At 53.0% G+C, this 14,749-nt stretch overlaps 7 protein-coding genes across 7 annotated transcripts; 2 read left to right on the forward strand and 5 right to left on the reverse strand.

The window, feature by feature from the left end:
* Positions 1-106: 106 nt before the first annotated feature.
* On the reverse strand, positions 107-997 carry AYL99_07923 (succinate dehydrogenase (ubiquinone) flavoprotein subunit; the record flags this gene model as incomplete). Its single annotated transcript, XM_018839431.1, has 1 exon — positions 107-997. The coding sequence occupies one exon, from the start codon at positions 995-997 to the stop codon at positions 107-109; it is 891 nt and encodes a 296-aa protein (XP_018690552.1).
* An 885-nt stretch (positions 998-1,882) lies between these two features.
* Positions 1,883-2,953, reverse strand: AYL99_07924 (hypothetical protein; the record flags this gene model as incomplete). The annotated part of the gene is made up of 2 exons (XM_018839432.1): positions 1,883-2,387; positions 2,436-2,953. 2 exons carry the CDS (start codon positions 2,951-2,953, stop codon positions 1,883-1,885), a joined length of 1,023 nt encoding a protein of 340 aa, XP_018690553.1.
* A 762-nt stretch (positions 2,954-3,715) lies between these two features.
* On the forward strand, positions 3,716-4,282 carry AYL99_07925 (hypothetical protein; the record flags this gene model as incomplete). Its single annotated transcript, XM_018839433.1, has 1 exon — positions 3,716-4,282. The coding sequence occupies one exon, from the start codon at positions 3,716-3,718 to the stop codon at positions 4,280-4,282; it is 567 nt and encodes a 188-aa protein (XP_018690554.1).
* Positions 4,283-5,132: 850 nt separating this feature from the next.
* On the reverse strand, positions 5,133-7,999 carry AYL99_07926 (hypothetical protein; the record flags this gene model as incomplete). The annotated part of the gene is made up of 2 exons (XM_018839434.1): positions 5,133-5,921; positions 7,568-7,999. 2 exons carry the CDS (start codon positions 7,997-7,999, stop codon positions 5,133-5,135), a joined length of 1,221 nt encoding a protein of 406 aa, XP_018690555.1.
* A 768-nt stretch (positions 8,000-8,767) lies between these two features.
* On the reverse strand, positions 8,768-9,188 carry AYL99_07927 (hypothetical protein; the record flags this gene model as incomplete). Its single annotated transcript, XM_018839435.1, has 2 exons — positions 8,768-8,962; positions 9,042-9,188. 2 exons carry the CDS (start codon positions 9,186-9,188, stop codon positions 8,768-8,770), a joined length of 342 nt encoding a protein of 113 aa, XP_018690556.1.
* Positions 9,189-10,655: 1,467 nt separating this feature from the next.
* On the forward strand, positions 10,656-12,110 carry AYL99_07928 (hypothetical protein; the record flags this gene model as incomplete). Its single annotated transcript, XM_018839436.1, has 1 exon — positions 10,656-12,110. The coding sequence occupies one exon, from the start codon at positions 10,656-10,658 to the stop codon at positions 12,108-12,110; it is 1,455 nt and encodes a 484-aa protein (XP_018690557.1).
* Positions 12,111-12,349: 239 nt separating this feature from the next.
* AYL99_07929 (hypothetical protein) lies at positions 12,350-14,280 on the reverse strand (the record flags this gene model as incomplete). The annotated part of the gene is made up of 7 exons (XM_018839437.1): positions 12,350-12,556; positions 12,607-13,039; positions 13,098-13,409; positions 13,465-13,538; positions 13,591-13,685; positions 13,741-14,021; positions 14,069-14,280. 7 exons carry the CDS (start codon positions 14,278-14,280, stop codon positions 12,350-12,352), a joined length of 1,614 nt encoding a protein of 537 aa, XP_018690558.1.
* Between the last annotated feature and the right edge of the window lie 469 nt (positions 14,281-14,749).

Raw genomic sequence — 14,749 nt, forward strand, 5'->3', positions numbered from 1 at the left:
GGGAGTTGGATGACTTTAGACGTCGATGAACCGTCAAAAGGTTCCTTCCCCCAGATTCTTCCACACTGGCCCCAGTAGATACGGAAGAAAGAGAAGAGGTGTCGTCTTACCCTGACGGATGGACGGATGCGAATGTGGAGGATTTGTTCTTCCTGGGGAGAGGCGGGAGGATCTTCCCCGGCATCTCCGTCCGTAGTCTTTTGTGCAGCTTTACGAAGTCACCATACCGCCTGCCAACGTATATTTCGGGTTGATTGGGTCTTTTGACCCGTATCAGGAACTCAGCGTGTTGATGGTAGCGAACAGTCCGCTTGACTGAGGCGATTCTCACACCGGCCACATTGACATCCCAGTCATTGATGTAGTTCCCTTCAGGGATATTCACAACCAGGCCTTGTTCGTTCGCGCCCCGTTCCACAACTTCCATCTCGGCGAAACGTATTCTCTCTTCATAACCAGAAGCCGTGGGCACGCCAGACACCATCATCAGCTCGACCAACTTTTCAGACTTTCTCGCCAGTTTTCTCCTTTTGGTCTCTTCCAGCCTGTCTTCCGAGGAGGAGATGTATTTGCTAGCAAATGATTCCAGAAAAGTCTGTAATTTGTCTTGCCAGAACTCCTTCTCTTTCGCCTGGTCGAGGAAGGGGAAATTGCGGACATGATTGACAAAGATGTATCGCAGAATGGGCAGCTCAGAGTCCATAGGCGAGACTTCGCCATATTGCGAACGGAAAGGGGCGCCAAATCGTTGAAGGGCAGTCGGACTGCTCAACTCCGTGATCTCGTCCGAGACCTGACGGGAGATGAGTTCTCGCTTGAGATAATGCTCTTGTTTACCGGTCAAGAGTTGTCCCGCAGGCGGTATCGAGCCGCTTGGTGAGGTGGGCGCATCGACACTGATCTTGGGAACTTTGATATCGCCATTGGCTTTGGACGCCTCTTCAGGTTTGTCCGCAGGTTTCGCTTGAACGTTTGTGACGGCGTCTTGGGCAGACATTTTGGACTGATGGGGCGACAGCAGAGGGAAGGAAAGGAGATCAAGCACTCATTTCCAGAGGACGGCAAGGTCAACTTTTGAGCATATGAGAAAGCTTAAAAAAACCCAAGATGGAACTGTTACGTGGCCTGGGATCAAGCGACGAGCGCCCAAGCCATGCGATGGTTACGAATCGTTCGCGGTCAAATGATGATCTCCTCGTGTCCTGACGATAATAGTTTAGTTTGATGAAAGTCTACAAGGAGAATAGGATCACTGGATTGCAGAATTCGGTGTCACAGCCACCGTTGCTGTCATGGCTGAGCAGCAAGCTTCAAACATGGCGGGCATTATGGCTTGAAGCAGGTGCAGGATGACTGCGTCATGGGGCGGAAGGAAGAAGGCCGCACAGCCCAAACTTGGCAGGGGACCAGCCAGATCGTTTGTTAGGCGCCGCAAAGGGGCGAGGGGCGCCCTGGAGGGTGTCTAGAGGGCACGCGGGGTGTCATCCAGGGGCAGGCCGCTTCAAATGACATCAGTCCGCCAATGTCACCCATACATGTCGGTTAAAATGACAGACAAATGGCACAGGCAACATCCAATCTCCTCCGCAGACACCATAACCAACAGCTACAAGCATACCTAATCATTCATGGTTGTTCAGTTGCCAGGCGGAGTGAGACCGCGGTTTGACAGTGATCACCAAATCAGTCTAGTCGGGCATATTAGTCCTCAGTTTGACACCTAGTTTGGTGTTCTTTGGAACCCCTTGCTACCCAGGCTCACTTCGTCTCTAGAATCGCACGAGGCTACCGATGGTGATGATGACGATGACGACGACGACAACCTGCCAGATCAGTAGCCCTGGCCGAAACACGAGAAGCCCAGTGATTTCCCTTCTCTACCTCACACCACGTACACCAACTTTTGACCGCTCACTTTGTCGTGCCTCAGCAGATCAAGACCTTCTAAGAGGTTCTCAAGCCCATTGTCCACCTTGGGAGGATGGACCCTCAGGCGTCCTTGCTCCAAAATCGGCTCGACTGCCTCGATCCACTTCTTCATGAACTCGAAGTCTTCGGTATTATCTAGTTTCTCAAAAAACCTCTTCTTCACCGGTTCTCCTACTGCAGTGTATCCCAAATTGAAGGTGGTCTTGACATCGGTACGCGGGAACTTGACCTCTAAAATCGAACCGTAAATTCCCCCCGGGGAGATCGCCTCTGAACAAAGCTGGGCTGTTTTGGGCAGAGAGATCGTATCCCAGATGTACTTGAGATCGTTCTTGGTATACTCCTTGATCTTCGTCGCACATTCGGGATCGTTGTAGTCAAATACGGCCACTGCTCCCAATGATTTGACTAAGTCAAAATTACGTGGGGAGCATGTGGTGATGGGCGTGTACCCAGCGCTACAAAGTCAGCATCAATAAGACCTGCGGCAGCGGATTTGCACTTACAGCTTCGCAAATTGGATACCAACGGTACCGGTGGCTGAGCTGCCTCCGTAGATAAGGATGAATTCCCCTTTCGTAGATAGCTGTGAGGGTAGGTCCAAGCCCATCTGCTGGAAGAGTCCTTGCCCACAAGTAACAACAGCAACGCCTAGTGTTGCGGCGTCTTCAAACGACATGTGGTTGGGAACCCGCATCTGCACATCAGCCTTGACTGCGATGCGCTCAGCGAACGTCCCATCCTCGGGTTGTAACTCATTGCAGCCATGCGCGAAGCCGCAGATCCGATCACCCACTTTCCATGCTTTAGAATAACCGGTTCCTGTCTCTGCAACTACCCCAGAATAGTCACAGCCCACCAGTAGACCTTTACGGTTCATCCAATCAATGTGTTTCCAGTCGGTGGGATTCAAGGCCACTGCTTTGGTGTCGACGAGAATGTATCCTGGTCTGTGCTTGGGGAGAGGTCTGTCGGTGACGAAAGATGCCTTTCCAGGCTCTCCTTCCAGAACAATGGCCTTCATAGTAGCAGTGTCGTGCGGGTTTCACGATGATTGGAGAAGAAAGATGCAACGAGGTAATAACGAGTTCCAAGGTGAGTCTGGGTATAATGTGAAGGATACCTCGTCATCTTGTGGAAAATGAAATCAGTGACCATACTCAACCTCGACGTACCAATAACGCTGGCCGAGCCCGCACAGATACTCCACAGACCCCTCCATGTTGACTCGGGTGCGGATTTATCGCCAGAGATGACGCTTTTCCCAGGGCGTTCGACCCAGGAAAATTCCTGAAATTTCGAATGGGAAAAACTGAGGGGTACGGCTCGCCTTCGGGCGAACCACGGCTGAGGACGTATGTTTACAATATTGTCGTGCTCCCCAGGTCAGCATATGTCCTCGGCTTTGAAGCGGGATAAGGGATAGTGCTCGGAGATCTGGAATGACGGACTATTTGGATTTTAAATTCACCTCTGATAATCGGAAAGTTTTCATAATGGTTAGAGAGGCGCTTATTTGACAGCGTGCCCTAACTTTTCATGTTTGGTCGAGTGAGCTTTTGCCGAGAAATACAAGTCACACTGCTGTTTGTTAACCACAGCCTTGCGGTCGCAATGCGACGAGGCTGTGGATTCCTTAAAGCAGCCAGCTCTTCCCCGCAGCGTTTCCCGAGCGAAATAATTTTTTCCAACGAAGACCGACAATTCCAATTCCGTGAACATACTTCCCTACGGCTTTCGACTCTCCATCACTCCTGCGGTCGGGCTTCACCAAGCTCTCTGAATCATGGTCCGTAAACTCAAGCACCACGAGCAGCGACTCCTCCGCAAAGTCGACCTCCTCACCTACAAATCCGACGGCCCTTCCCACCGCGAGGCCGCCGTCCGGCGACGTTACCACCTCACCCACCCGCTCGACTATTCCAAATACAATGCCCTGTGCGGTCGATTGAGACAGCTTGCACACTTGCTGTCGAACCTCGAGCCCACGGACCCGTACCGCGTGGAAATGGAGACGGTCATGTTGGAGAAACTGCACCAGATTGGGATCCTGAAGCAGAACCGCAGCCAAGGCGCCGGGCTGTCTTCTGTGGAAAAGGATGTGACAGTCAGTGCATTCTGTCGCCGCCGCTTGGGCATAGTGATGGTCCGCATAGGTATGGTGGAACACATCGCCACGGCACACAAATTTGTGGAACAAGGGCATGTAAGAGTGGGAACTGAGGTGGTGACCGATCCGGCATTCCTTGTGTCGAGGGGCATGGAGGACTTTGTTACCTGGGTGGATGGAAGTAAAGTGAAGAGGCAGGTTCTGGAATACAGGGAGAAGTTGGATGACTTTGACTTGCTGTGAGGAGATGAAGAGCTGAACTCGAGGCTTCTTCGCAGCATGCGAACATCATGCAGTCTCTAACCCTTAAGGACCACCCGAGAGTCGTGGACTGTTTTCTGAGTTCCTTTTGTCTGGGCTTCGAAGCAGTAGCAGATCAAAGAGGGCTAGGCGACTGAATAGAACTCACGAGACGCAGGCGTCTGAGCACGACTTTTCATCTCCTCCACTCGAGGTAGAGATTCGATATCTGCACCATCGTCAACCTTCAACCATATTCCTTGAACTTCAAGAAGTCAGAGTTGATCACGAACACTGGTCATGAGGCAGTGGGTACGAGTTTCCACGAGCACGCATAAATCAGTCAGATGCACGCCTCAGGCCATCTTACCTGATAACGCAGCGGGGGCCTTCTGTGCCTGTCACCGAAGATTTCCTGCTCAGCAGCAAGGACCGACCAATCTGTCAGTCGAACCCTCCACGGAAACAGGAAGCGGGATCGAGCTCTTATATGAGAGAAAGACTGGAACAAGCGACAATGAGAACTGCGAAGCCTCCTGTTTGGGATTCTACGGCTGAATATCTCAACTGCCTTCCTATGTACAGTTACGTACCACCTCCAGAACTCAGGTTGCTTGCAGTCAATCTGTGTATTAAGGTATCTCCAGGCCTTCCCAGACAAAAGCTGGCGCATTATACAAGGTCAGATTACCGGATATGTTGACTGTGCCGGGCACACAAGGATCAAAAGAAACGAGTGCCCGAGCAATTGCCGTATCCAAGAACAATGTAATTAGAGATTGCTGCAGATGAGCATGGGATGGAGCCAGAATCGGCGGTGAAGGCTAGAAGCCCGAAGCCGAAGCCAGTGTCGTTATAAGTTGAAGCACGACCATCTTCGATTTTTGGGCTTGTCCTCTTCCCCAGCTTTGGTACCTCTGACTCCGGTTTTGTAACGCTGAGCGTCTCGATCTTCCGCTGCCACTTCCGTTTCCACGCTGGGAACACCCTTCTCACCTTCATACTCGGTACCATCGGGGAATTTGCAGTTACTCTCCCGTTCTTCCTGGTGGCCTGCGTCACTGTCGTCATCGCTTACATCCAGTCGAAATCTCCTCACGCTGTCTCCGTCACATTCGCCTGTGAAGAAGCCCTTCCGGGCGTCCTTGGTTCGAAGACACCGGGGCAGGACTCGGCGCAGGAAACCCCTAACCCCGCTATGTGCGCGGTCGATTTTCTCGTACTCAACACGTCGCGTCGCGTTGGAAGTCCAGGATATCACGGTACTGAGGGCAGGTCTTCCCTGAATCACGGTGGGAGGAACAGAAATTGACTCAGAGCGGCGCGTGCTTGTCTGGGACATCTGTGGCATGGTGTCCGAACGCAGAATTGGAGAATGATCAATTCCGCTGGCAGGAAGCGCGTATGAGTATCCATAAGTAAATGGATATTGTGTTGACTGGTACCCGTCGTGACATTCCACGGCAGTCAGTTTTGCGTCGATCTTCTCACAGATGCGCCGGATGCTCTCCTGGTCCAGGGCATCCTCGGGGATTATGGACGCGTGCCGGGTCGTTGTCCGCGAGGTCGAAACGCTCGGCAGAGGCGTGATGTCCCGACTCAAGGCTAAAACTCCGTCCAGGGAGGAGAAGAGCTGGCAGCTCTGGCGATGCAGCGTCAGGGAATCCGTGCGTGATCGACGCTGTTTCCTCGCAAGACTGCTTTGTCTGGAGGGGATGGAAAGGGAGTTGTGCCGCGAGTGTCTTGGGCTGGGTCGAGGATGGGATGCCCTGGAAGAGGAGGAAGATTGAGAGCAGACTGTCCTCGACCGGGGTCTCTTACGTAGCGGTTGCTGGTGGACGAAACAATCTGTTGTTATGGTGGCCTTCTGGGAAGGGGAAGCCCAGCGCTTGGAGCTTTGTTTGGTGACATTGGAAATGGCGGAGTGGAAAGACTCGGTATCTGATACCTCAACCGGGTCGTCACAAGGGGTCGTCATATCGTAGCGTACGCTCATAATTCGTATCGTCGTCATGTCATTCATCGGTTTCGGACTGAAAATGTAGGGTATTATAGCTGGGGTGGCGGTCTCCGAGAGGGTCTGGTGTTCCCAAGACGTTGGTTGCATAAGTGACCCAGCGAGGCCTTCTGGTTCGATTGATTCTTCAGCACAAAAGAAAAGCAGCTTCGGCAAAGTGTTTCTTCGTCACCACATCAAGGGAGGTCAAACAGGTGATGCAAGCATCGACAACGAGGACCAGCTCGGCGTCCTCATGCACAATGCTTTATATCCATGCCTCGTGCAGTACCCGCCATGTCACCCTGTGGGCATGCAAACATCGTGAAACGCAACAGGAGAGCAAATGCAGGGTAATGAGAGTCTGCAAATCGTCAAATAAATTAATTTAGAAGTCGCAGATTTCTGGCGAGGGTCTATGCACCAGTACGAGGGAGGTCATCTGTCACCAGCCCAAACCTGCAGCAAAGTGGCCTGGGCCGGAGTCACCTGTTTGGGAAGAGTAGATTGCCCAGGGAGGGTGTAGCAGGGCGGGCCATGATCTCAGTGGGACGCTTGTGCGAGTCTAAGCCTCGAAGGCGAGGGGGGAGTTTTGCCGCCACCTCGAGATGGTGCTTCCAACTTCATGATGGTTGAGGAGGGGAGTGGACGAGAGGGCGTCGGCTTTTTTCCAAGAGGGAGCCAAGTGGGCGCTTGTGGGCGGTTGATGCTGCATGGCAATGGAGACGCAAGTGGGAATCGAGAGGTCGGGCATTACGACGTAGATCTCCGACCTCCATACATTGGATGGAAGGAATGTCGCCATTGCCAATGCCAATGAAACACGAGACCAAAAGAGGCCCAGGTATCAAGAGTGAAAACCATGTGACTGAAGGATGGTCAAAGCGCAAGTGTGTGCGAGGAGGCCGGCGGTGTGGTGTAGCAGGATGAGTGAAACGTCCCAAGGGCTGTTTTTGTTCCTCCTCTTGCAGATAGATCACTGGTGGATGAATTGGCGGCATGGCAGAGACGGGCAATTGATTGACATGGGCAGAATGGAGTACGGAGTAGACTGGTGCAGGTCGACGGCGGTGGTGATGGATTGGTCATGGTGTTGCTGGTGTTGTAAGTGTTGCAGGTGAAGGTGTCTTGGTCGCTCACCGCCCTGTGCCACCACTTCCGCCTCGCTCCAATCACACTCAACCTCCTACACGCTACACAACACTACCGACAAAGCTAGCGACCGTAAGCGGCGCCCAGGCTCTTCACCGAGAATGTGCTTTGTGCTTCCACTTCCCCCATGACCGGCTCACTGACGGCATTGCGACCACCATCGACACCAGTGTGGCAGCTGATCCGCACGCCATCGGCACCAGGTGACTGTCCTTGCAGCCTTGCAGGTACGACATCAGGATCCCCTGAATGAGCTTCTTGCCAAACAACCGCCGAATTTCGGTTGCTCCCGTATTGACCACCGTCTCAGGCTTCATCTGGGGATCGTGGTGCCCCAGTGCTGAGAACAACCCGTGGGTGAAGGCTGCTTCAGTCACGGCGATGGAGAGGCAGGCCCCCACGTTCTCGCAGACCAACGTCAACGAGGTCACTGCCGCCTGATTCTCGATCGTGGGTACCTGCAGGGCAAGACGTACGCCCATGCCCGTCAGGATCTCGAAACCGATCCACGCCCTGAGGCCAGCGCCGGCGTCCAGAGTGTGCACGAAGACGACCCCCAGTGTTCCTGCCATGGTGCCTATCATGAGGAAAGGCGTGTAGTGCCGCCAGAAGGTCAGCAGCCCGTTGGCGACGAAGGTACATGCAGAGACAGCCAGGATCAAAGAGATCAGTCGAAGCCCATTTTCTGACGCGGTACATTGCCGAGGGATTGGAATTGGATAGGCAACGCAAACGATAGCGGGCGAAACAAGCCGGCAATCAAAAACTGAAAAACCAGGCAGATAATAATCGAGCGTTTGTTCAACAGATGTGCTTGGATCATGGCCCAGCTGCCCATCTGCCACTTCATTGATGCAGAACAGGAAGAGGAGAGCCACAAATCCGATCAGGCTTGCGATGACGCGCCAGTTGCTCCACGGGGACGAAACCCTTCCTTTGTCCAGTGCGAGCACAAGGCCAACCATTGCACCTGTTGGCCAAACACCATATTAATTGATCTTCTCGAAGCACCTCCCATCTTACGAAAGAAAGCACCTACCCAGCACAAGAAGGCTGTTGGCGAGATCTAGAGAGAACAGCTTCTCCCTCAAGGGGACCTGCGTGGACTCAGACATCGATGGCACCTTAACGGTGAGAGCCGTGGTAATCGCCTCTAGAACCCCGATAGGGTAGACTTGTCCTAAGAAAGAACCAGTCTTTGTGGTTCAGAGACACTCGTACAGCACCAGTGCTCATCAGAAGCACCACCTCCAGCCAGGTCCGTCAGTGCGGATGCTTCCCAATAGAGGCCCAGCCACACTCGCACAGCCGAATGTGAGCCCCAGAACGTCCATGTACGGTCATCTATACTGTGGTTTGGCACTGAAGGCGATAATGATGAATGCTCCCGTCATGGCTCCTGCACCGCCCATTCCAGCAATGACCTTGCCCAAGATCAAGACTGAGCTGCTGTGAGCCACAGCACATATCACATTGCCCAGCTCGAAAATGGACACGGTGAGCAAGATGGTCCATTTGAACGGGAAGTCCTTGTACTGCTCGCCAGTGCCCCAAGGTTTAGCTTCATGGTTGCCTCCCAGCCTGAAGGACAGACTCGAGACTTGCCACACTTACAGGTTTGCCCAACGTTGATTGAAAAGCGGCATTTGTGATAGGGTAGGCCGATCCGTACCAGCCCACGTCCTTGACTGTGCCGAATTGATATGTAATCCTGGGGATGGCGGTCGAGATGATGGACGTGTCCAGTGCAGAGCGAAACATAGTAAGTACCAGCCCAATGGTCAAAAGGACAAACCGCAGTCCCGTGGGATAGCCGTGGTCCCGCTGCCGCTGTAGAGGAATGGATGCATTGTCCTGGCCTTCATCTGCAGTAATCGCTGGGTGCCGGAGCTCGAGACCTTTCTCTTCGGCGGTTCTTCTCTGGGACACCACGGCTTTCCCAGCCGATGACAGAAGACACAAGTAGATAATGTGAAAACAGGCTGGAAACGGAAGAGTGAGGCCACTGTTAATAGATCGTACTCGACAGACTGTCAGTCAAGGCCTCCCACAGCACTGCACGTCTCATTGGACGGCTGGTTATCTAGGTAGGGACAAGGTGAAGACGGCACTAAGCATCAACCGAAAAGAAATGTAACGCTTCTTATATTGCACGAGGGGGTTTTCTGACGCCGTGAAGATCACGACTCCATGGTAACCTGCCCACAGCCTGCTGTGTAAAATGGTCTTTCACTGAGTGCGATATTCCACAGCCTATTCGGCCGATCGACTGATCTCATGGGAGCCCAACGGTGAGAACCCTTTTCCCTCTTCCACAAGCCCTGCGCTCTATCAAGCTACATATTACTACAGGCCCTTCCGAGCAAACAAAATACCACGGCGCAAAGTATCTGTCAGATAGGCTTTGATCTAGTGCAAGATCTGTCGTATTTCTCGGGTTTTCAGCCCCAATGTTAATCTCACTGTCAACGTTAGAATTCTCTTGTATGTTCCCTTGCTAGCATTGCACCGAGTCTCACTGCCACTATGATGCTTTACCACATACATACTCCGCCTATGTGCAGCCCTTGTAAGGGTGTGTCTTTCGACCAAAAAGGGTAAGCACTCGGCGAATCTGGATTAGCGTGACGCTGCTCTATGACTTACCCCGCCCAACGCCGTCTTGGCAACATGGGGGCTAGATCTCGCCCCTGATGCCATGCTCCAGACGAACAACTGCGAACAATTTGCGAACAACTTCCTCCGCCTTCTCACCGCCGTGGTTTGGGCCATTTGCTTTGTGCTCGAGACAGATAATCCCTCATCCCAAGTCTGTATCCCGAGACGAGTCCAATGCCCACCACAACTTCCACCTTTTCTTACAGCAGGAGTGGACAGAATGGACTCCCCCCTAAGTCGCGAACCAAGAGCGGTGGGCTACCGTCTCCAAGCTTGGACGATCGCAGTAACTGACGCAACAGCTAACAGGGTGTCTGACTTGTCGTGGCCGAAAGGTAAAATGTAGCGAAGAGAAGCCAAATTGTCTCAACGTACGAGCTCCTTTGTTGCAGCTTTATGTGGCATTGACTTCGATGAGGGGCTGACTGACTTCCGTCTTAGTGTGAGAGACTTGGTCGAGTTTGTGTCTATCCGGATGCTGATCACATCCAAGAGCCTAGCCCTAAGAGGGTCCGCACGACCCTAGATCAGGGGACTCTGTCTCTCAATGCCACACCTACATCCCAAGACATGCTTCCTGCGCTGGGCGACTTTCCGCTCTCTCCATTCGTTACGTACGAAGCCTGGTCGCAGTCGATGTTCGATCTTGCTTCGGGAGGTCGATTAGACCAGAGTGTGGAGTTTGCTTCTTCCGTCCGAACCCCGGATCCCTTACTCGCGCCTGGCCTTGCTGTTGAGCCGTCCGTATCGAGGCTTGGTGACGCATACGGGGACACTCGACTGAACATTGTTGCCGAATCGAGCTCGACAGCTGAGCCAATTCTCGGTCAATATCCTTACTTTGTGGAGAAAGTAGAGTTTCCCTTTATCTCCACGTTCGACGGAGAAAATTGGGCTCGCATAAAGCGTTACATGGTAATGTTGAGCGCTCGAAGCCCCGTCATAGCTTCTGCCATATCTGCAGTCGAGGCACTTTCCAAAGCCGAAGATCTGGGGCACGAGACGTCCGATGCCATCGCTCAATACCACGCTGCGAGAGCAGAACACGCGAAAATGTTGCGGTTCCAAGCGCCCGATCTCGAATGCACATTTCTCGTTATGGCGTTATTAGCGTGTTTTGAGGCCATCTCGCAGCAAGACACCGTCCCGATTATGATGAAGTCTGAGGGACCTTTTGTGATCAAGCTTGAGCGTTGGATCCAGCAGCGACCGTGGCCGCCAGTGGTATGCCGCATTGAGACGTGGCTGAAGTTATTGCACGTCAAGGCTTTGCATCTAGGTGGAAGAGGCTTTATGTCGGCCAAAGTCAGCCACCTCTTTTCCTGCAATTCAGGTCCGGCACCCAGTCTCATTTTCCTGGACCGAGACCCTCTTCCAGCCTCAATCCTCTACGACGGTCTCGCGTCCCCTCTATTCGAATTTTATATTCAGACACAGCAAATAGGTGCTCTCATCTGCGGTCTGAATCGACATCATCGCTCGAGGGGCACTTTGGCGGATGAAAGCGAGGTGGACCAAATGGCATCGAAGATTCGACAGCAGCTGGCCTTGTTGCGTCAGCAGGCACCGAGTCTTCTACGGCTAAGCCGCGAACAGCTCCAGACTGTTGTTCCCGAGTCGCTTCTTGACCGTTTGTCAATGCTCATAGATTTGTGCAACGCTGCATATCAGATCGAGATCGTTGACTTAGGGCGGGCACATGGCCAGTGGCTGATTCCAACGCCAGAGGCTCAGGAAGCGCTGCGGCAAGTGCGTCGAATTGTCGATGAGAATGTCACACGGAATAACGGCGCCGTGAACCCAGGGTTCATGTGGCCTATCTTCTTCTATGCCCTCGAAGCGGATCCAGAGGGAGGCAACTGGGCTGTGCAGATGCTTGAGCGTGTCAAAAAGCCCATCTATCAGAGTGATTTCATGTCACGTTTTCTGGCTGCCGTGGTGGAGCTGCAGTGCCAGAGATCTGAGCGGGTTGACTGCCGCTATTTGTGTACCCAGAGGTTTGGCATTGCTCCTCCTTTCATCTGACAGACTGTCACAAGTGGGTATCACAGAAAATCCTTAACCAGCAGGCATCAAACACGCACAATGCAAAGCCAGTCTTGAGGAAAGAAGGGATTGTCCAAGAATCATTTCCAATATATGTTGCAGAGTTACCAGGTTAAGCCCGCAGGACTTCTCGATTTCAGAACGACTAATGCCGCCAGACTATCACTTAATCTTGGTCTCACGGATGTACAATGTTACTACGAGACATTTTGGCGACTTCATTCCTTCTCATACTTCTCATCAAGAGCGGTGGCGTCGAACAAACTGACGTGCGTCTTTGCGAACATCCTGGTTGGTGTCTTTTTCTGGAAGAGGATATCGAGCTCGGCGAACGTACGTCCCTTGGGCTCTGGAATACAGAAGAAGGTGAACAAGACACTCAAGACACATGTTCCGCCGTAAAAGAAGCCAGTCTTGGCTCCCCACTTCAACATCGTCAGCATGAAAACACATTCACGTTTAGGGAAGGACTCACGTTCCATGCTCCCGGATTGAGCATGTATGGGGTTATGACTCCTGTCACGATGTTCAAACAGTTATACGATGCACGCGCCAGGACGATGGACTTGCTTCGAAGGCGTACGGAAGGGATCTCGGAGACGAGGCTGTAGCAGACAGGTCCGACAGAGACGTCGTAGAAGAAGGTGTACACCAAGAGCAGCGATCCCACACTCCAGGCGATCCCGGTCGTGGGAGGGTTCGATACTGCTCCCAGGATGCCGATAGTGATAAGAAGAGTGGTCATACACGCCAGACCGATCAGATAAATAGTTCGGCGACCAAAGCGAGGGAGAAGGAACCAGGCGGTGAAGACGCCGACGATGCCCAGAGCGTATTGACCGATCGCCATGTTGAAGGCCTGATCGGTCGCCAACCCGGCTTGCTTGTAAAAGTATGTCGAATACGTGCTGGATGTGTCAGTGGTCAGATGGTCATTAACAACACAGAGGGAAACTGAAGACATACCGGAAACTGGCACCCGAGAGCGTCTGGATCAGCCAGCAGCCACACGCAATGATGGTTCTGCGCAGGTCGATACCTCTGAAGCAATCAAGGTAGGTTGTCCCGGTCCCCAACTCCTTCTCATGTTCTGTCGTGTATACCATGAGCGTGACCGCCTTGTCCAGATCAACGGCTCCGTTCCTAGCAGTCAACCGAGCAAGTGCGGCTTTGGCATCGGCAAGTCGATTCTGCCTCACCAGCCACCATGGTGACTCTGGGGCCATTGAAATTCCGATAATGAGCGGGATCGGCCAAACCCACTGGAGGGCGAAGGGGCTTTTGGTCGGGCAATTAGCAGGATTCGTGGCAAAGAGCGATACTATAAACTCACATGCGATACGCCCATTGATCGTCTCGCGTGAGTAGAGCACGCAGCACTCCGGATGCGAGGAGCTGACCAAACACCTGGACCCAAGTATTAGCCCTGTTCCATGCGTTACCCAGCCTGTGCACATACCCAGCAAAGGTTGACATATGTCGTGAGGTAGGCTCGCAGGTGAGTCGGCGTCACCTCTGCTGCATATGCTGTGGGAAGAGTTTGGAAGATGCCCCCTTTTTCGCGTCAGCATGATCCGCAGATCGGACCGATGAGAGAGCCTGAACGTACAGGGTATGCCCATCAAAATCTGGCCGACGAGGAGGACCTCAAGGCTCGGGGCGAAAAAAGGGATGAAAATAAGCCCACAGATCAGGGCAAGTGCACCAAGCATTGTCTTCTTGAACCCAAAGCGCTCGGAAACGTATCCATTCAGCATCAGACCGAAGATCGATCCCACGGTAGCCCCATTGGAAAGGCCCGACTGCCATGCGGCCGGGATTTGGACTTCGCCATTGGGGAGTTGTTTCCCATACTTCTGTTGGAAAGGAGGTAAGGCATAGAAAGAACCCCTGAGAAGCATCAGTACCATTCGGTTACTGTGTGGGTGTTTACTCACATCAACAGCAGGTCATAACCTTCCATGATAATGGCGGTTGACAAGAGAACAGACCAGCATATCGCTTTGGGGTAGAGCTTGATGGACTTCAGCAATCCCAGTTCTTGCTCGACATCGGCCGCTGCTTGTGCCTCTTGGATGACGGCTTTTTGAGCACTGAGAGGTTCAGCGTGAGCCTCAACAGGGCCTTTGACGTCCTCGACGTGGGCCATTGCGACGAAGAAGGCAGAAGAAGAGTGACCGTCAAGCTGAGTCTCGACGTATCCTACTGCGCAGAAGCCGACTGTTGCTGGAGAATGTGTGGGAGAAGGGAACCATGTTGACCCTTGCCGAAGGACGAAAGTGGCCGTTATATACCAAAGAAGCCAGGAGTGGCGAGCTAGACCCCGTCGTCCAGGTCTGTCCCCGCGGGTAAAAGTGGAGCATATACAGGCACATGGACATCGAATGTCTGGGGTACAGCCGGCAGTGTTCAGGGAGTCCAGGATACGTTACAGTCGCGCTCGTCTCCTGAAAGTAGACAGTGAGATCTGCCCACGGCGTCTTCTCCCGAAGGCTGGGCAATCGTGGGAAGAGGAAGGAAAAGACTAAAGATACCGGCGTCGGCTGCGTCGCTTACGCTAAAGACGGAGGATGACCGTCGCGGCAACAATAGAGGCTGAAAGAGGCAAAAAGGGCTCC

The sequence above is a fragment of the Fonsecaea erecta genome, assembly GCF_001651985.1.
Source record: "Fonsecaea erecta strain CBS 125763 chromosome Unknown Scaff7, whole genome shotgun sequence".
NCBI classification, from domain to species: Eukaryota; Fungi; Ascomycota; class Eurotiomycetes; order Chaetothyriales; family Herpotrichiellaceae; genus Fonsecaea; species Fonsecaea erecta.